At 46.7% G+C, this 22,116-nt stretch overlaps 1 protein-coding gene across 1 annotated transcript in view; it reads left to right on the top strand.

The window, feature by feature from the left end:
• The window catches only part of LOC139390755 (transcription factor COE1-A-like), a 127,287-nt gene that overhangs the window by 91,746 nt on the left and 13,425 nt on the right, over window positions 1-22,116 (top strand). Inside the window, exons 11-12 of the mRNA XM_071138105.1 lie at window positions 12,286-12,374; window positions 15,679-15,744. Of these exons, the coding sequence (XP_070994206.1) occupies window positions 12,286-12,374; window positions 15,679-15,744 (155 nt within the window). The remainder of the gene's footprint in view (window positions 1-12,285; window positions 12,375-15,678; window positions 15,745-22,116) is intronic.

The raw sequence follows: 22,116 nt of genomic DNA, 5'->3' as shown, positions 1-22,116 counted from the left end.
CCAGATAGGTGGGACAAAGGTACAGAACGGCAGGCAGGTTCAGGGTCAGGGTAGGCAGAGGTCAGTAATCCAGATAGGTGGGGCAAAGGTACAGGACGGCAGGCAGGTTCAGGGTCAGGATAGGCAGGGGTCAGTAATCCAGATAGGTGGGGCAAAGGTACAGGATGTCAGGCAGGCTCAGGGCAGACAGAAGAGGTCAAAACCGGGAAGGCGAGGCGCAGGGCGATCCGGATGGAGGCGATGGAAATCCCTCAAAAGTGATGGATCCAAGATGTCCCCCACCATTACCCAGCACCTCCCCTCCGGACAGTATCCCTCCCAGTCCACAAGGTACTGCAGGCCCCTCACCCGGCGTCTAGAGTCCAGAACAGCACGTACTGTGTACGCCGGGGACCCCTCAATGTCCAGAGTGGGCGGAGGGACCGTAGTAAGAAGGGAGTTTAATCTAATACGGTAGTAAGAAGGGAGTTTAATACGGTAGTAAGAAGGGAGTTTAATCTATAACACACCTTGTTTATCCTCCTTCTTCTGCCGTCCACCAGCTTGCTTGAGGGATTCCTGGATGGCCCTCCAGGTCTCCTTAGAGCGCAGCACCCACTCCTCCACAATAGGAGCCTCGGTCTGACTCTGATGCCACTGTGCCAGGACCGGCTGGTAGCCCAACACGCATCGAAATGGTGACATGTTCGTGGAGGAGTGGCGGAGTGAGTTCTGAGCCACCTCCGCCCATGGGACGTACCTTGCCCATTCTCTCGACCGGTCCTGGCAATGCGACCGCAGAAACCTACCCACGTCCTGGTTCACTCGCTCCACCTGCCCATTACTCTCGGGGTGATAACCCGCCCTCCACATTCGGGACGTGAACTGGGGTCCCCGATCAGAAACGATGTCCTAAGGCACCCCGTAGTGCCAGAAGACGTGGGTGAATTGGGCCCCCGCAGACTGTAGGGCCATAGGGAGACCGGGCAACGGGAGGAGACGGCAGGACTTAGAAAACCGATCCACGACAACCAGGATCGTGGTGTTCCCCTGAGACGGGGGAAGATCGGTAAGAAAGTCCACCGACAGATGAGACCACTGCCAATGTGGAACGGGGAGGGACTGTAACTTCCCTTTAGGTAGGTGCCTAGGAGCCTTACTCTGAGCGTGCACAGAACAAGAAGAGACATAGAACCTCACGTCCCTAACTAAGGTGGGTCACCAGTACTTCCCCCTAAGACCGCGCACTGTCCTCGCCACACCAGGATGACCCGAAGAGGGTAGCGTGTGAGCCCACCGAATCAATTGATCACGGACACCAAGCGGCACGTACTTAAGCCTGTAGGACATTGTGGAGGCGTAGGTTCCAACCTTAACGCCCGCTCAATGTCCGCGTCCACCTGGGAGTAGGACCGATGGGAGTAGGATCGATGGGCCGATCCTCTGTGTCATAGAGACGGGACAGCGCGTCGGCCTTCTTGTTGAGGGAACCTGGTCTATACGACATAGTAAACCTAATTCTGGTGAAAAACATGGCCCACCTTGCCTGACGAGGATTCAGTCTCCTCGCTGCCCGGACATACTCCAGATTACGGTGGTCAGTCCAGATGAGGAAAGGGTGCTTGGCCCCCTCAAGCCAGTGTCTCCACACCTTCAGGGCCTTTACCACAGCTAACATCTCCCGGTCCCCACATCATATTTTCGCTCCGCCGGCCCGAGCTTCTTCGAAAAGAAAGCGCAGGGGCGGAGCTTCGGTGGCGTGCCCGGGCACTGTGATAGCACGGCTCCAACCCCAGCCTCGGACCCATCCACCTCCACTATGAACGCCAAAGAGGGGTCCGGATGAGCCAACACGGGAGCATCAGTAAACAGCGCCTTCAAAAGATTGAAAGCTCTGTCCGCCTCTGCCGACCACCGTAAACGCGCCGCCCCCCCCTTCAGCAGTGAGGTAATGGGAGCCGCCACCTGACCAAAACCCCAGATAAACCTCCAGTAGTAATTGGCAAACCCTAAAAACCGCTGCACCTCTTTTACCGTGGTCGGAGTCAGCCAATTACGTACGGCCTTAACTCGGTCACACTCCATCACCACCCCCGAGGTGGAAATGCGATAACCCAGGAAGGAGACGGCTCGTTTGGAGAACACTCATTTCTCAGCATTAACATATAGGTCATGCTCCAGCAGTCGCCCAAGTACCTTACGCACCAGGGAGACATGCGCGGCGCATGTGGCGGAATAGATCAGGATGTCATCAATATACACCACCACACCCTGCCCGTGCAGGTCCCTGAGAATCTCATCTACAAAGGATTGAAAGACGGCTGGAGCATTCCTTAACCCATACGGCATGACGAGGTACTCATAATGGCCAGATGTGGTACTAAACGCGGTTTTCCACTCGTCTCCCTCCCGAATACGCACCAGATTATATGCGCTCCTGAGGTCCAGTTTCGTGAAAAAACGTGCTCCATGAAATGATTCTACCGCCATAGCGATGAGAGGTAGCGGGTAACTAAACCCCACTGTGATGGATTTTAGACCTCTATAATCAATGCACGGACGCAGACCTCCCTCCTTTTTCTTCACAAAAAATAAACTCAAGGAGACGGGTGACGTGGAGGGCCGAATATACCCCTGTCCCAGAGATTCAGTGACATATGTCTCCATAACCAACGTCTCCTCCTGTGACAATGGGTACACGTGACTCCTGGGAAGTGCAGTGTTTACCTGAAGGTTTATCGTGCAATCCCCCTGTTGATGAGGTGGTAATTTAGTTGCCCTCTTCTTACAGAAGGCGATAGTCAAATCGGCATACTCAGTGGGAATGCGCACAGTGGAAACCTGGTCTGGACTCTCCACCGACGTGGCACCGATGGAAACTCCCATACACCTTCCTGAACACTCCTCTGTCCGTCCACCCTTGGAGAGCCACCTGTGTCCATAAAATCCTGGGATTGTGACTGGCCAGCCAGGGAACCCCAGCACCACTGGAAACGCAGGTGAATCGATAGGGAATAGACTAATCTGCTCCCTATGATCCCCCTGCGTTACCATGTCCAGTGGAACCATGGCCTCCCTGACCAGCCCTGACCCTAACGGTTGGCTATCTAAGGAGTGCACGGGGAAGGGTGGATCTATCCGCACCAGCGTAATCCCCTGCTTACGGGCGAGTCCACGATCCATAAAGTTCCAAGCTGCGTCAGAATCAACTAGCACCTTATTGCTGGAGAGAGGGAGAAAACTCAGAACTTTTTTTTTATACAAACATGTGACCAACAGGGAGCTCTGGGTGAGTTTGGTGCTGACTCACCTGGGGTGACCGAGAAGTGATCTGCCTGCCCTCTCAACTCCCAGACGGGCTCCTCCAGCACCGGTCCAGCACTGGTGCATGAGGAGCCTCCTCCGCTGGTACCCCTCGATGCGGCCCCCCCTAACTCCATAGGTATGGGAGCGGGAGGGCCAGGAGGTGGAACTGACAGGACCCTTTCTGAACGCCCATGGGCAGCTAGCAGATTGTCCAGACGGATCGACTTGTATATGAGTTCATCGAGGGAGAGAGTCGCGTCCTGACAGCTAGCACCCTGCGGACGTCCTCCCGGAGGCTGCACTGGTAGTGGTCCATCAGGGCCCTGTCATTCCACCCGGCCCCAGCGGCCAAGGTCCGGAACTCCAGCGCACTCCTCCATCGATGGAAGGGGGGTGGCCGCTGCTCCTGCTGACTCCATGTGTAGGTGCGGGCTTCTGTAACACTCTCTATGCGTAGTGGGTGCGGAGTCAGGCGCAGGAAGTAGAGTGTAAAGAACAGTGTTTTATTCCGCCGCAGTGAAAATGGTCAAGTCAAAACACCAGGTGCAAATACGTACAAGACCGGCCCAAAACCAGGACCCAACCAGTCCGGAGAAAAACAAAGGAGGAAAAATAAGCCCGCACAAAGAGCAGGCGGGCATTACCAGCTTAAATAGCCCAACTAAAACCTAAACAAGAAAAGGTGTAACCAATAAGACAAAACCAACAGAAAAGGGAAAAGGGATCGGTGGCAGCTAGTAGACCGGTGACGACGACCGCCGAGCGCCGCCCGAACAGGAAGAGCAGCCACCTTCGGTGGGAGTCGTGACAGGTGTGACAGTTTGTCCCATTTGGTGAAATCTTGTTTTGCAAGTCAAATCAAATCAAATCAAATTGTATTTGTCACATACACATGGTTAGCAGCTATTAATGCGAGTGTAGCGAAATGCTTGTGCTTCTAGTTCCGACCATGCAGTAATATCTAACAAGTCATCTAACCTAACAATTTCACAACAACTACCTTATACACACAAGTGTAAAGGAATGAATAAGAATATGTACATAAAAATATATGAATGAGCGATGGCCAAACGGCATAGGCAAGATGCAGTAGATGGTATAGAGTACAGTATATACATATGAGATGAGTAATGTAGGGTATGTAAACATTATATAAAATGGCATTGATTTAAAGTGGCTAGTGATACATTTATTACATCAATTTTTCATTACTGTCTAGGACACACGTTCCGCTAGCGGAACCCCCCCCCCCCCCAACATTCCGCTGAGTAGGCAGTTCTTAGTTGTTGGTCTCTGTGCTTTTGGTTTGATAGTGTTCTAAATGTTATCCTTATAATTTTACAATCTGCATCAAATCAGTTGTCATTTGTGGTCTTTTTTTAACATTTTTTAAATCAAATCTCTCTCTCTCTCTCTCTGCCTCTCTCTCTCTCTCTCTCTCTCTCTCTCTCTCTCTCTCTCGCTCTCTCTCTCTGCCTCTCTCTCTCTCTCTATCTCTCTCTCTCTCTCTCTCTCTCTCTCTCTCTCTGCCTCTCTCTCTCTGACTCTCTCTCTCTCTCTCGCTTTCTCTCTCTCTCTTTTTGGAGTTGGAGTGTTTGGTGTGGAGGGCTCTGTCCTAACTTTTTTTCTCGATTCTGTCCTTGGTCTTTTCTTTAAATTTTTATTTTCTATGGTGGAGGGTTAATGCACTGTTTGTTTTAGTGGTATCCACTGTTTTTTCCAAAGTTAGGGAAGAGTTTTAGTTTCCTGGGGTTTAGAAGGTGTGGTGCGTGTGATGGCGTCTCAGCCTAGCGCGGAAGAGACGCTGTCGTTACGACATGGATTCAGGTGTGTTCCTGAGAATGGAGTTAAAGTGGAGGAGGTTCTGCTCGTGGTCAGTGAACAGGTAGGAGCTGAAATTAGACATTCTGCTTCCAGAATGAACAAAGCTCTGGTTGTGTTCATGAAAAGAGCAAATTTGGTGGGTAGTGTAATATTGGGGATTTGGGGTATAAGAGCCTTGCGTGCCCACATAAAGGCTGTAGACAAGGTGAGGGTACAAGTGCCAGTGGGGTAAATTGAGGCAATGAGACACAGGCAGCAGAGGCTGGGCCTAGTCATGCCAGGGATGGTGGAGTAGCTGAGGCTGGGTCTAGTCATGTTATGGAGGGTGGTGTAGATGAGGCTGGGCCTAGTCAGGCTAGAGATGGTGGGGTAGCTGAGGCTGGGTCTAGTCATGTTACGGAGGGTGGTGTAGTTGAGGCTGGGCCTAGTCAGGCTAGAGATGGTGGAGTAGCTGAGGCTGGGCCTAGTCAGGCTAGAGATGGTGGAGTAGCTGAGGCTGGGTCTAGTCATGTTATGGAGGGTGGTGTAGATGAGGCTGGGCCTAGTCAGGCTAGAGATGGTGGGGTAGCTGAGGCTGGGTCTAGTCATGTTATGGAGGGTGGTGTAGATGAGGCTGGGCCTAGTCAGGCTAGAGATGGTGGGGTAGCTGAGGCTGGGTCTAGTCATGTTATGGAGGGTGGTGTAGATGAGGCTGGGCCTAGTCAGGCTAGAGATGGTGGAGTAGCTGAGGCTGGGTCTAGTCATGTTATGGAGGGTGGTGTAGATGAGCCTCGGCCTAGTCAGGCTAGAGATGGTGGGGTAGCTGAGGCTGGGCCTAGTCAGGCTAGAGATGGTGGGGTAGCTGAGGCTGGGTCTAGTCATGTTATGGAGGGTGGTGTAGATGAGGCTGGGCCTAGTCAGGCTAGAGATGGTGGTGTAGATGAGGCTGGGTCTAGTCAGGTTATGCTGGTGGATGAGGAGAGTATAGTGGGGAAGTGTAAGAGACTAGGGGGGAGGAGGAGGGTGTCAAGCGGAAAGTGAAAAGGGGGGAGAAGAAAGGAAGTGGGAAGGGAGAGGCTGGGGTGGTCAAAGGCACCAAGGAACCTTTGCCTGGTACTGGGGGGGGGGATGGTGGTCGAAAAAAAATGGTTGTTTTTTCTTTGTATTTTCTTCTACCAGATCTATTGTGTTACAGTGCCTTGCGAAAGTATTCGGCCCCCTTGAACTTTGCGACCTTTTGCCACATTTCAGGCTTCAAACATAAAGATATAAAACTGTATTTTTTTGTGAAGAATCAACAACAAGTGGGACACAATCATGAAGTGGAACGACATTTATTGGATATTTCAAACTTTTTTAACAAATCAAAAACTGAAAAATTGGGCGTGCAAAATTATTCAGCCCCCTTAAGTTAATACTTTGTAGCGCCACCTTTTGCTGCGATTACAGCTGTAAGTCGCTTGGGGTATGTCTCTATCAGTTTTGAACATTGAGAGACTGAATTTTTTTCCCATTCCTCCTTGCAAAACAGCTCGAGCTCAGTGAGGTTGGATGGAGAGCATTTGTGAACAGCAGTTTTCAGTTCTTTCCACAGATTCGATTGGATTCAGGTCTGGACTTTGACTTGGCCATTCTAACACCTGGATATGTTTATTTTTGAACCATTCCATTGTAGATTTTGCTTTATGTTTTGGATCATTGTCTTGTTGGAAGACAAATCTCCGTCCCAGTCTCAGGTCTTTTGCAGACTCCATCAGGTTTTCTTCCAGAATGGTCCTGTATTTGGCTCCATCCATCTTCCCATCAATTTTAACCATCTTCCCTGTCCCTGCTGAAGAAAAGCAGGCCCAAACCATGATGCTGCCACCACCATGTTTGACAGTGGGGATGGTGTGTTCAGCTGTGTTGCTTTTACGCCAAACATAACGTTTTGCATTGTTGCCAAAAAGTTCAATTTTGGTTTCATCTGACCAGAGCACCTTCTTCCACATGTTTGGTGTGTCTCCCAGGTGGCTTGTGGCAAACTTTAAACGACACTTTTTATGGATATCTTTAAGAAATGGCTTTCTTCTTGCCACTCTTCCATAAAGGCCAGATTTGTGCAATATACGACTGATTGTTGTCCTATGGACAGAGTCTCCCACCTCAGCTGTAGATCTCTGCAGTTCATCCAGAGTGATCATGGGCCTCTTGGCTGCATCTCTGATCAGTTTTCTCCTTGTATGAGCTGAAAGTTTAGAGGGACGGCCAGGTCTTGGTAGATTTGCAGTGGTCTGATACTCCTTCCATTTCAATATTATCGCTTGCACAGTGCTCCTTGGGATGTTTAAAGCTTGGGAAATATTTTTGTATCCAAATCCGGCTTTAAACTTCTTCACAACAGTATCTCGGACCTGCCTGGTGTGTTCCTTGTTCTTCATGATGCTCTCTGCGCTTTTAACGGATGTCTGAGACTATCACAGTGCAGGTGCATTTATACGGAGACTTGATTACACACAGGTGGATTGTATTTATCATCATTAGTCATTTAGGTCAACATTGGATCATTCAGAGATCCTCACTGAACTTCTGGAGAGAGTTTGCTGCACTGAAAGTAAAGGGGCTGAATAATTTTGCACGCCCAATTTTTCAGTTTTTGATTTGTTAAAAACGTTTGAAATATCCAATAAATGTCGTTCCACTTCATGATTGTGTCCCACTTGTTGTTGATTCTTCACAAAAAAATACAGTTTTATATCTTTATGTTTGAAGCCTAAAATGTGGCAAAAGGTCGCAAAGTTCCAGGGGGCCGAATACTTTCGCAAGGCACTGTATATACAGGGGGTACCGGTACAGAGTCAATGTGAAGGCTATATACAGGGGGTACCGGTACAGAGTCAATGTGGAGGCTATATACAGAGGGTACCGGTACAGAGTCAATGTGGAGGCTATATACAGAGGGTACCGGTACAGAGTCAATGTGTGGGGCACCCGTTAGTCGAGGTAATTGAGGTAATATATACATGTAGGTAGAGTTATTAAGGTGACTATGCATAGATAATAAACAGAGAGTAAGTACCATGATAGAGACAGAGATAATGAGAGAGAGAGGGAGATGATCCACACTCAGACACTTTATTGTACAGTAGCTTGCGAAAGTATTCACCCCCTTTGGCATTTTTCCTATTTTGTTGCCTTACAACCTGGAATTAAAATGGATTTTTGGGGGGTTTGTATCTTTTGATTTACACAACATGCCTACCATTTTGAAGATGAAAAATATTTTTATTGTGAAACAAGAAATAAGACAAAAAAACAGAAAACTTGAGCGTGCATAACTATTCAAACTTTGTAGAAAGGTCACAAAGTTCAAGGGGGCCGAATACTTTCGCAAGGCACTGTATATTCTCCTACATTCAATTCACATTTCCACAAACTTCTACGTTTTTCCTTTCAAAAGGTACAAAGAATATGCATTTCCTTGCTTCAGAGCCTGAGCAACAGGCAGTTAGATTTGGGTATGTCACTGGCTGAAGGCGACAGTGTTGTACACGTCCTTCCACGAAGGAGGACAGGGCCTGATGGAACTGAAGAGCAGGGTGGCTGCTTTCAGACTTAAGGTGGTGCAGACACTGCTGTACCATACTGATGCTGGCTGGAGGGAACCAACATGCGCACTGCTGAGGAGAGCTGTTCCTCATGAAGCTGGAGAGGCTGAGTACAGCAGGTCTCTCAGACCTTTACTCTGCAGTGCTGAGGGCCTGGCAGCTGCTAAGGCCCACATGAGAAGGGGGTGTGGAGCCTGGCCTGTGGGTGTGTGAGCCTATCTTCCACAACCCAGCCTTCCCTTTGAGATCGGTTCAGTCGGCCACCCTGCCGAGGCGACTGATAGCAGCGGGTTTATTAAGACTGGGTGACCTTCGACTGCTGGGAGAGAAGGAATAACATCTCTTACAGGCTGACTACACCGCTTGCGTTGCGTGCGCGAGCATTGCAAAATTAATGTGGAAATATATATTATTCAATTATTGCACCCACACTGCTCGCGCGCCAACGAGCGTCTGCGTTGCCAAGGGCTAAAATAGAAGTCAGTTCTATTTCTGACGCAGATCGCACTCAAGTCCTGCCTCTCCCATCTCCTCATTGGTTTATAGAAGCAGGTACCCACGTTCCATATCCTCATTGGTTATACCCACGTGGGTGACTGAAATACAAACGAGGTCAGTGGCAATAATGCACCTAATTTATGAAAGTTGCCAATCGCAATATAAAGTCAAGAGAAGAAAAAGCCTGGAAGGAGGAGAGATGACTAGAAACAATTCGGTTGACCATTTTATGTGTGGATTAATTGGCGGAGTAGAGGACCTTGTGCATTTCAGGTAAAATAACAACTCAATGTTTATACCCCAGGACAAATTAGCTAGCAACAGCAAGCTAGCTAAATTGGTCAAATTAAGTGCAAGTGCAAGCTAAATAGCTAAATTGCCATAAATGTTTAATGCTTTTCGACCTGTCCCCAAATTAATATAATTGGTTCAGAGTTTGTTTTGATATTTTAACCTGCATGTTGTGATCACCCTTGGTGTGGGGGGCAAAATACATTTATGCACGATGACGCACGAAGTCGGTTTGGGTTCCGTGTTAGGCTGCTGGAGAGATTCCTGTAGGAGGTCTAGGAGACACTGTCTGAGTCGGACAGGGGGGTGATTGAGTAGCCAAAGGGGGAGGGGCCACTAATGTTTCTGAAACTGTAGGTGACGGCAGAGACTGGGGACTGGCAACGGGGTCTGGAGGACTTGTTAGATTTTAACACTCCGAGCCTGGGAGAGTTTGGGGGGGTGGGAGGTAAAGCCATCTACAACCTCTGCATTAAGGTAAGGAACATTAGGAACCTAACATCAGTGAAGGCACATCAGTGGCAGGGGGTATGTGGGGTGGAGAGTAAGGTGGGTTTTAGATGGAGGGGGCTCTACAAACCCCCAGTACCAAAGAGGTCAGGGGACCTGCAGTGGAAGATTTAACATGGAGACCTGGCCACTAACAGCTGGTTTGCACGGGTTGAACCGGGAGTCGGGCAGGGGGGTCCTTTCTGAGTGAAACTGTCATTCATGTTTTTTCTGTGCGTCTGGTTAATGCCATTAATGTCTCTGTTGGAATGTCTGTGTGAGAGGTTGTGGGTGGGTTTTACTGTTGGGATGTTTATAATGGGATACAGGTATTCAAATAAAGAGAAGGCCTATTGTGTTTTGTTGAACTTTCTGTTTGCTCAGGCGAAGTTGGCTATTTGGCTAACAAGGAGGAACAGGGTAAAGGTGGAGAGATAACAGACCCTTTACTATGCCTTAGGGTAACATTTGAGTTCTATAAAATGATAAAAAGTGTGGAGATGTTTCAGGAGATATGGTGTGTTGGGGGGGCTGTCTGTATAGCTGGGGAAGATGTTTCAGGAGATATGGTGTGTTGGGGGGGCTGTCTGTATAGCTGGGGAAGATGTTCCAGCAGATATGGTGTGTTGGGGGGGCTGTCTGTATAGCTGGGGAAGATGTTTCAGGAGATATGGTGTGTTGGGGGGGCTGTCTGTATAGCTGGGGAAGATGTTCCAGGAGATATGGTGTGTTGGGGGGGCTGTCTGTATAGCTGGGGAAGATGTTTCAGGAGATATGGTGTGTTGGGGGGGATGTCTGTATAGCTGGGGAAGATGTTTCAGGAGATATGGTGTGTTGGGGGGCTGTCTGTATAGCTGGGGAAGATGTTCCAGCAGATATGGTGTGTTGGGGGGGCTGTCTGTATAGCTGGGGAAGATGTTTCAGGAGATATGGTGTGTTGGGGGGGCTGTCTGTATAGCTGGGGAAGATGTTCCAGGAGATATGGTGTGTTGGGGGGGGCTGTCTGTATAGCTGGGGAAGATGTTTCAGTAGATATGGTGTGTTGGGGGGGCTGTCTGTATAGCTGGGGAAGATGTTTCAGGAGTTATGGTGTGTTGGGGGGGCTGTCTGTATAGCTGGGGAAGATGTTTCAGGAGATGTGGTGTGTTGGGGGGGCTGTCTGTACAGCTGGGGAAGATGTTTCAGGAGATATGGTGTGTTGGGGGGGCTGTCTGTATAGCTGGGGAAGATGTTTCAGTAGATATGGTGTGTTGGGGGGGCTGTCTGTATAGCTGGGGAAGATGTTTCAGGAGATATGGTGTGTTGGGGGGGATGTCTGTAGAGCTGGGGAAGATGTTTCAGGAGATATGGTGTGTTGGGGGGGCTGTCTGTATAGCTGGGGAAGATGTTTCAGGAGATATGGTGTGTTGGGGGGGATGTCTGTAGAGCTGGGGAAGATGTTTCAGGAGATATGGTGTGTTGGGGGGGCTGTCTGTATAGCTGGGGAAGATGTTCCAGGAGATATGGTGTGTTGGGGGGGCTGTCTGTATAGCTGGGGAAGATGTTTCAGGAGATATGGTGTGTTGGGGGGGATGTCTGTAGAGCTGGGGAAGATGTTTCAGGAGATATGGTGTGTTGGGGGGGCTGTCTGTATAGCTGGGGAAGATGTTTTGTATAGACGGTTGTAGAAGTGGTGAGGTTTTGGTTGTTGTGATGTGTTGTTTCGAGGGGTAGAGGGCAAGGTGAGTATGGTGCATGTATGCAGTACTGCAGACCAGGATATATGTTTGGTGTTTTATTTTAGGGGGGGGGGGGGTTTAATGCCATGAGAATGTTTCATTAAAGAAAGACTAAGTAAAAAAAATCTATCTCTCTCCATCTATCTCTATCTCTCTCTCTCTCTCTCCCCATCTATCTCTATCTCTCTCTCCCTCTCTCCCCATCTATCTCTATCTCTCTCTCTCTCTCTCCCCATCTATCTCTATCTCTCTCTCCCTCTCTCTCTCTCTCCCCATCTATCTCTCTCTCCCTCTCTCCCCATCTATCTCTATCTCTCTCTCCCTCTCTCTCTCTCTCTCTCCCCATCTATCTCTATCTCTCTCTCTCTCTCCCCATCTATCTCTATCTCTCTCTCTCTCTCCCCATCTATCTCTATCTCTCTCTCCCTCTCTCTCTCTCTCCCCATCTATCTCGATCTCTCTCTCTTTCCCCATCTATCTCTCTCTCCCTCTCTCCCCATCTATCTCGATCTCTCTCTCTCTCTCTCTCCCCATCTATCTCGATCTCTCTCTCCCTCTCTCCCCATCTATCTCTATCTCTCTCTCCCTCTCTCTCTCTCTCCCTCTCTCCATAGCATTGAATGAGCCCACTATAGATTACGGCTTCCAGAGGTTGCAGAAGGTCATCCCCAGACATCCAGGAGACCAGGAGAGACTACCTAAGGTCAGTACACACACACACACACACACACACACACACACACACACACACACACACACACACACACACACACACACACACACACACACACAGGAGGAGAAGGGAGGAGAAGGGGTAGGAGAGGTATACAGGTGATCCATCATGGTTCAGTCAGCTGGGGATCGAAGAACTGCCCAGCTGGGCGTTATTACTGACCACACACACATATTTGTGCGCCAGGCTTGATTGCTCGTCCAGCACTGAGAGACAGCGGGGGAGGGGAGAGCAAACAGGTGTAGGAGGTTAAGAGAGAAATCACCTCTCCCTCACTCTGGGTCATGTCTGGTGGTAAGGTCTGTGGAACAAATCAGCACACCTACTGAGATGCTTGATACATATGGCCCCTGATCTTTGGACTAACAACCCCCTGTATCTCCTCCCCTTCACTCTCTCGCTCTATATATATATATATATTTCTCTCTCTCCATCCCCCTCTCCCTCCCTCCCCCCTCTCTTTCCTTCCTCCAATAAATGAACAGAGGTAGCTCAGGAGGTTGGTGGCATCTTAATTGAGGAGAACGGGCTTGTGGTAATGACTGAAGTGGAATAGGTGGAATGGTAACGAATACATCAAACACATGGTTTCCATGGTTTCCATGTGTTTAATGACATTCCATTTGCTCTGTTCCAGCCATTATTATGAGCTGTCATCCCCTCAGCAGCCTCCACTGGCAGGTAGGTAGGTAGGTAGGTAGGTAGGTCTGTAGGTACGTTGGTCGGTAGGTAGGTAGGTCTGTAGGTACGTTGGTCGGTAGGTACGTTGGTCGGTAGGTAGGTAGGTCTGTAGGTACGTTGGTCGGTAGGTACGTTGGTCGGTAGGTAGGTAGCAGGCAGGCCTGGTTGTTCATTTCACCTCTATTGATCTGAGTCTTTATTGAGCTAACAACAATGTGTTGTTGACCGCGCTTCTGGCAACAACTGAACTTAATCACAGCAGAGAAACAAGAACTGTGTTCCAAACGGTACCCTATTCCCTATGCAGTGCACTACTTTTGAGAACTGTCCATTGGATCAAAAGTAGTGCACTAAATAGGGATTAGGGTGTCATTTGGACATAGACTCAGAATGAACTTGTCTCCTGTATTCTCTGAAACAGGTGTCCCCTCTACATATTATTACTTAAAAGGGGGTCTTAAATGAATCTTCCCTCCTTAAATTCCATCTGGCTGGTGGCTAGGTTCCGTCTGGTTTGTCAAGGTTCCGTCTGGTTTGTCAAGGTTCCGTCTGGTGTGGCTAATGATTCCGTTGACCGCCAGACGACAGCAGGCCAGAGGTCTGGATCAGGTTCCCTTCCTGTTTATATCAGGCCCTCACAGCCTTTACAGGAAGAGTCCCTACACACACACACACACACACACACACACACACACACACACACACACACACACACACACACACACACACACACACTATATGCACGCCCACACACACACACACACACAGTCCAGGAAATGTTTTACGGTAAGCGGTACTATCTATGGACATAGAGCAGCTAACAACATTTCTGTGATTATCTTTAGAGTGACTCTGGACCCCAGTCCTCATAATCACTTTACTAACTCAACAGACCCCAGGACTAAACAGACAGACAGAACAGGGGATGAGAAGAAAGAGAGAGAGAGAGAGAGAGAGAGAGAGACAAAGACAGAGACAGAGAGAGACAGAGAAATGGAGATGGGGAGAGACTTAGGGGATAAAGATACTAAGATGAAGAGATGGGAAGGAGAGAGAGAGGGAGGGAGGGAGGGAGTAGTGCTCTCCTCTTTATAGCACACAGTGGGGGTTCTGTCTGTGCCCTAATACTCTTTCCTCATTTCCCCTCCTTCTCCTCTCCTCCCTCCATCCGTCCATCTAGTCATCCCTGGGAGGCATGGGGCGTCGAGGAAAAGAAGGGAACGCAGGGAGAGGAGAGAGTTAGAGCATACATACTAAAGATCCACTTATCTTCCCTGGGACCCCATGTCTCTCAATCACCTAGAGCGGACTGACGAGATAGGACTCCACTCTCTATCTACCCATACAGATCTCTTTCTCTCTCACTCTCTCTCCTTCCCCCGCTCCCCCTCTCTCTTGTATACATCTAGTAATGGGAAGGTAACACAGAAGCAGAATTCCCATCATTGAGTGAATTTAGCACCTTTGACGGCGCTTCACACTCTTTATTGCTTTGCTGACCCTCCTGGCATGTCCTGCGAGTGTGTGTGTGTGTGTGTGTGTGTGTGTGTGTGTGTGTGTGTGTGTGTGTGTGTGTGTGTGTGTGTGTGTGTGTGTGTGTGTGTGTGTGTGTGTGAGTTCAGGGGGCTGATTGAAAAGCAGTATGTCGGAGTGAGAGCACACACATGCTCCGTGCTTGTCTACATCTCACACACTCTCTCACACACACACACACACATACACATACACGGTTTGTGTATATGGTTTTAGGTGACGGGGGTTGATAGGATAATCACAGGGCAGAGATTAGGGAACACAGATTACAGACTACTACAAGTATAGACAGATTGTCATAGGCAGACTGTGCGGTGTCATAGGCAGGCTGTGCAGCGTCATAGGCAGGCTGTGAAGTGTCATAGGCAGGCTGTGCAGCTGTGCAGCCTACCTATGACACACCACAGCCTGCCTATGATACTCCACAGCCTCCTGTCAGTGTGTCAGCTAGTGATGTAGTGTGTTAAATTGATGGGTGATCCTTTGAGAGGTTAGTCTATGGGGAGATGTAGACAGGATTGAGAGGTTAGTCTGAGGGGAGATGTAGACAGGATTGAGAGGTTAGTCTGGGGGGAGATGTAGACAGGATTGAGAGGTTAGTCTGAGGGGAGATGTAGACAGGATTGAGAGGTTAGTCTGGGGGGAGATGTAGACAGGATTGAGAGGTTAGTCTGTGGGGAGATGTAGACAGGATTGAGAGGTTAGTCTGGGGGGAGATGTAGACAGGATTGAGAGGTTAGTCTGTGGGGAAAGGTAGACAGGATTGAGAGGTTAGTCTGTGGGGATATGTAGACAGGATTGCTTGTTGATGTTTCAATGATGGAGAGAGAAACTTGTGTTTTATTCAGAGGTAGACTCTCTCTCTCTCTCTCTCTCACACACACTTTTTTGCATACTGCTAGATAATAACCAGTGGTTGGGATCTGCACATTTCTTTTCTTCTCTCTCTCTTTCTTTCCATCCCTCCATCCTGCATTCATAGCACAATGTGTAATAAAATGGAGTAAAGTCCTGGGAAGAGTTCCGTATTCACCCCCTCCTTTTCTCTCTTCCTCCACAGGAAGTCATTCTAAAGAGAGCGGCAGACTTGGTAGAAGCGCTGTACGGGATGCCACACAACAACCAGGTGAGACACACATATACACACACACACACACAAAATGTTCCCACACATGCAGAAACACAGATCCCCATCCCTCATGCTGACAGTGGGAGGAGTGGAGGTGGGGAAGGGGAAGTAAGGAGGAGGACAGAAAACATTTGATGAATCTATTAACCATGTTTTGCCTCTCCCTCCTCTCAGTATCTTTTCATTTATGTATTTTTATTTAACCGTTATTTAACTAGGCAAGTCCGTTAAGAATAAATTCTTACTTACAATGACGGCCTACCAAGAGTCAAAAGAGAGACCTAAGACAACAACGCAGTATGGCAGCACCACATGACAACACAGCACAGTAGCAACACAACATGACAACAACACAGTAGCAACACAACATGGCAGCAGCACAACATGGTAGTGGCACAAACATGGTACAAACATTGTTAGGCACAGACAACAGCACAAAGGGCAAGAAGGTAGAGACAACAACACATCACACAAAGCAGCCACAACTGTCAGTAAGAGTGTCCATGATTGAGTCTTTGAATGAAGAGATGGAGATAAAACTGTCCAGTTTGTTGCAGCTCGTTCCAGTCGCTAGCTGTAGTGAACTGAAAAGAGGAGCGACCCAGGGATGTGTGTGCTTTAGGGACCTTTAACAGAATGTGACTGGTAGAACAGTCACATTCTGTGATATGTGGAGGATGAGGGCTGCAGTAGATATCTTAGATAGGGGGGTGTGAGGCCTAAGAATGTTTTATAAATAAGCATCAACCAGTTGGTCTTGCAGATGACGAGTTTACAGAGGAGGATAGAGTGCAGTGATCTGTCCTATAAGGAGCTTTGGTGGCAAATCTGATGGCCGAATGGTAAAGAACATCTAGCTGCTCGAGAGCACCCTTACCTACCGATCTCTGATCTAGCATGGGTAGAATGGTCATCTGAATCAGGGTTAGTTTGGCAGCTGGGGTGAAAGGAGAGTGATTACGAAAGAGGAAACCAAGTCTAGATTTAACCTTAGACTGCCGCTTGGGTATGTGCTGAGAGAAGGACAGCGTACCGTCTAGCCATGTTCAGAACTAGGTTAGGGGCAAAGAAAGTTTGTTGTATACAAAAAAAAAGCCTTTAACACATAATCTGGGGAGAGGCCAGCTGAGTAATAGACTGTATCATTTGCATATAAATGGATGAGAGAGCTTCCTACCGCCTGAGCTATGTTGGTGGTGGGGGGGAGGGTTCAGAACTAGGGATCGAACCCGGGTCTGTAGTGATGCCTCTAGCACTGTGGTGCAGTGCCTTAGACCGCTGCGCCACTCAGGAGACCAGATTATTTTCTTTTCTATTCCATTATATGACCAAATGGTTCCAACATGTCTCTCTCTCTCAGGAGACCACATTCTTTTCTATTCTATTATATGACGGTTCCAACATGTCTCTCTCTCAGGAGACCACATTCTTTTCTATTCCATTATATAACGGTTCCAACATGTCTCTCTCTCTCTCAGGAGACCACATTCTTTTCTATTCCATTATATGACCAAATGGTTCCAACATGTCTCTCTCTCAGGAGACCACATTCTTTTCTATTCCATTATATGACCAAATGGTTCCAACATGTCTCTCTCTCAGGAGACCACATTCTTTACTATTCCATTATATGACGGTTCCAACATGTCTCTCTCTCAGGAGACCACATTCTTTTCTATTCCATTATATGACGGTTCCAACATGTCTCTCTCTCTCTCAGGAGACCACATTCTTTTCTATTCCATTATATGACCAAATGGTTCCAACATGTCTCTCTCTCTCTCTCAGGAGACCACATTCTTTTCTATTCCATTATATGACGGTTCCAACATGTCTCTCTCTCTCTCAGGAGACCACATTCTTTTCTATTCCATTATATGACGGTTCCAACATGTCTCTCTCTCTCTCAGGAGACCACATTCTTTTCTATTCTATTATATGATGGTTCCAACATGTCTCTCTCTCAGGAGACCACATTCTTTACTATTCCATTATATGACCAAATGGTTCCAACATGTCTCTCTCTCTCTCAGGAGACCACATTCTTTTCTATTCCATTATATGACCAAATGGTTCCAACATGTCTCTCTCTCAGGAGACCACATTCTTTTCTATTCCATTATATGACGGTTCCAACATGTCTCTCTCTCAGGAGACCACATTCTTTTCTATTCTATTATATGACGGTTCCAACATGTCTCTCTCTCTCTCAGGAGACCACATTCTTTACTATTCCATTATATGACGGTTCCAACATGTCTCTCTCTCAGGAGACCACATTCTTTACTATTCTATTATATGACCAAATGGTTCCAACATGTCTCTCTCTCTCTCAGGAGACCACATTCTTTTCTATTCCATTATATGACGGTTCCAACATGTCTCTCTCTCAGGAGACCACATTATTTTCTATTCTATTATATGACGGTTCCAACATGTCTCTCTCTCTCTCAGGAGACCACATTCTTTACTATTCCATTATATGACGGTTCCAACATGTCTCTCTCTCTCTCAGGAGACCACATTCTTTACTATTCCATTATATGACCAAATGGTTCCAACATGTCTCTCTCTCAGGAGACCACATTCTTTTCTATTCCATTATATGACGGTTCCAACATGTCTCTCTCTCTCTCAGGAGACCACATTCTTTTCTATTCCATTATATGACGGTTCCAACATGTCTCTCTCTCAGGAGACCACATTATTTTCTATTCTATTATATGACGGTTCCAACATGTCTCTCTCTCTCTCAGGAGACCACATTCTTTACTATTCCATTATATGACGGTTCCAACATGTCTCTCTCTCTCTCAGGAGACCACATTCTTTACTATTCCATTATATGACCAAATGGTTCCAACATGTCTCTCTCTCAGGAGACCACAATCTTTTCTATTCCATTATATGACGGTTCCAACATGTCTCTCTCTCTCTCAGGAGACCACATTCTTTTCTATTCCATTATATGACGGTTCCAACATGTCTCTCTCTCAGGAGACCACATTCTTTTCTATTCCATTATATGACCAAATGGTTCCAACATGTCTCTCTCTCAGGAGACCACATTCTTTACTATTCCATTATATGACGGTTCCAACATGTCTCTCTCTCTCTCAGGAGACCACATTCTTTTCTATTCCATTATATGACGGTTCCAACATGTCTCTCTCTCTCTCTCAGGAGACCACATTCTTTACTATTCCATTATATGATGGTTCCAACATGTCTCTCTCTCAGGAGACCACATTCTTTTCTATTCCATTATATGACGGTTCCAACATGTCTCTCTCTCAGGAGACCACATTCTTTACTATTCCATTATATGATGGTTCCAACATGTATCTCTCTCAGGAGACCACATTCTTTACTATTCCATTATATGATGGTTCCAACATGTATCTCTCTCAGGAGACCACATTCTTTACTATTCCATTATATGGCCAAATGGTTCCAACATGTCTCTCTCTCAGGAGACCACATTCTTTACTATTCCATTATATGACCAAATGGTTCCAACATGTCTCTCTCTCTCTCAGGAGACCACATTCTTTTCTATTCCATTATATGACCAAATGGTTCCAACATGTCTCTCTCTCAGGAGACCACATTCTTTTCTATTCCATTATATGACGGTTCCAACATGTCTCTCTCTCTCAGGAGACCACATTCTTTTCTATTCCATTATATGACGGTTCCAACATGTCTCTCTCTCTCTCAGGAGACCACATTCTTTTCTATTCCATTATGTGACGGTTCCAACATGTCTCTCTCTCAGGAGACCACATTCTTTACTATTCCATTATATGACCAAATGGTTCCAACATGTCTCTCTCTCAGGAGACCACATTCTTTACTATTCCATTATATGACGGTTCCAACATGTCTCTCTCTCAGGAGACCACATTCTTTTCTATTCCATTATATGACGGTTCCAACATGTCTCTCTCTCTCTCAGGAGACCACATTCTTTTCTATTCCATTATATGACGGTTCCAACATGTCTCTCTCTCTCTCAGGAGACCACATTCTTTTCTATTCCATTATATGACGGTTCCAACATGTCTCTCTCTCTCTCAGGAGACCACATTCTTTTCTATTCCATTATATGACGGTTCCAACATGTCTCTCTCTCAGGAGACCACATTCTTTTCTATTCCATTATATGACGGTTCCAACATGTCTCTCTCTCAGGAGACCACATTCTTTTCTATTCCATTATATGACGGTTCCAACATGTCTCTCTCTCTCAGGAGACCACATTCTTTTCTATTCCATTATATAACGGTTCCAACATGTCTCTCTCTCTCTCAGGAGACCACATTCTTTTCTATTCCATTATATGACGGTTCCAACATGTCTCTCTCTCTCTCAGGAGACCACATTCTTTTCAATTCCATTATATGACGGTTCCAACATGTCTCTCTCTCTCTCAGGAGACCACATTCTTTTCTATTCCATTATATGACGGTTCCAACATGTCTCTCTCTCAGGAGACCACATTCTTTTCTATTCCATTATATGATGGTTCCAACATGTCTCTCTCTCAGGAGACCACATTCTTTTCTATTCCATTATATGACGGTTCCAACATGTCTCTCTCTCTCTCAGGAGACCACATTCTTTTCTATTCCATTATATGACGGTTCCAACATGTCTCTCTCTCAGGAGACCACATTCTTTTCTATTCCATTATATGACGGTTCCAACATGTCTCTCTCTCTCTCAGGAGACCACATTCTTTTCTATTCCATTATATGACGGTTCCAACATGTCTCTCTCTCTCAGGAGACCACATTCTTTTCTATTCCATTATATAACGGTTCCAACATGTCTCTCTCTCTCTCAGGAGACCAAATTCTTTTCTATTCCATTATATGACGGTTCCAACATGTCTCTCTCTCTCAGGAGACCACATTCTTTTCTATTCCATTATATGACGGTTCCAACATGTCTCTCTCTCTCTCAGGAGACCACATTCTATTCTATTCCATTATATGACGGTTCCAACATGTCTCTCTCTCTCTCAGGAGACCACATTCTTTTCTATTCCATTATATGACCAAATGGTTCCAACATGTCTCTCTCTCAGGAGACCACATTCTTTTCTATTCTATTCCATTATATGACGGTTCCAACATGTCTCTCTCTCAGGAGACCACATTCTTTACTATTCCATTATCTGACGGTTCCAACATGTCTCTCTCTCAGGAGACCACATTCTTTTCTATTCCATTATATAACGGTTCCAACATGTCTCTCTCTCAGGAGACCACATTCTTTTCTATTCCATTATATGACCAAATGGTTCCAACATGTCTCTCTCTCTCTCTCTCAGGAGACCACATTCTTTTCTATTCCATTATATAATGGTTCCAACATGTCTCTCTCTCAGGAGACCACATTCTTTTCTATTCCATTATATGACGGTTCCAACATGTCTCTCTCTCTCTCAGGAGACCACATTCTTTTCTATTCCATTATATGACCAAATGGTTCCAACATGTCTCTCTCTCAGGAGACCACATTCTTTTCTATTCCATTATATGACGGTTCCAACATGTCTCTCTCTCAGGAGACCACATTCTTTTCTATTCCATTATATGACGGTTCCAACATGTCTCTCTCTCTCTCTCAGGAGACCACATTCTTTTCTATTCCATTATATGACGGTTCCAACATGTCTCTCTCTCTCTCAGGAGACCACATTCTTTTCTATTCCATTATATGACGGTTCCAACATGTCTCTCTCTCTCTCAGGAGACCACATTCTTTTCTATTCCATTATATGACGGTTCCAGCATGTCTCTCTCTCAGGAGACCACATTCTTTACTATTCTATTATATGACCAAATGGTTCCAACATGTCTCTCTCTCAGGAGACCACATTCTTTTCTATTCCATTATATAATGGTTCCAACATGTCTCTCTCTCAGGAGACCACATTCTATTCTATTCCATTATATGACGGTTCCAACATGTCTCTCTCTCTCTCAGGAGACCACATTCTTTTCTATTCCATTATATGACGGTTCCAACATGTCTCTCTCTCAGGAGACCACATTCTATTCTATTCCATTATATGACGGTTCCAACATGTCTCTCTCTCTCTCAGGAGACCACATTCTTTACTATTCCATTATATGACCAAATGGTTCCAACATGTCTCTCTCTCAGGAGACCACATTCTTTTCTATTCCATTATATGACGGTTCCAACATGTCTCTCTCTCTCTCAGGAGACCACATTCTTTTCTATTCCATTATATGACCAAATGGTTCCAACATGTCTCTCTCTCTCTCAGGAGACCACATTCTTTACTATTCCATTATATGACCAAATGGTTCCAACATGTCTCTCTCTCAGGAG

Source organism: Oncorhynchus clarkii, chromosome 31, assembly GCF_045791955.1.
Source record: "Oncorhynchus clarkii lewisi isolate Uvic-CL-2024 chromosome 31, UVic_Ocla_1.0, whole genome shotgun sequence".
In the NCBI taxonomy this organism is placed as follows: Eukaryota; Metazoa; Chordata; class Actinopteri; order Salmoniformes; family Salmonidae; genus Oncorhynchus; species Oncorhynchus clarkii.
This window is presented reverse-complemented; position numbering and strand designations above follow the sequence as displayed.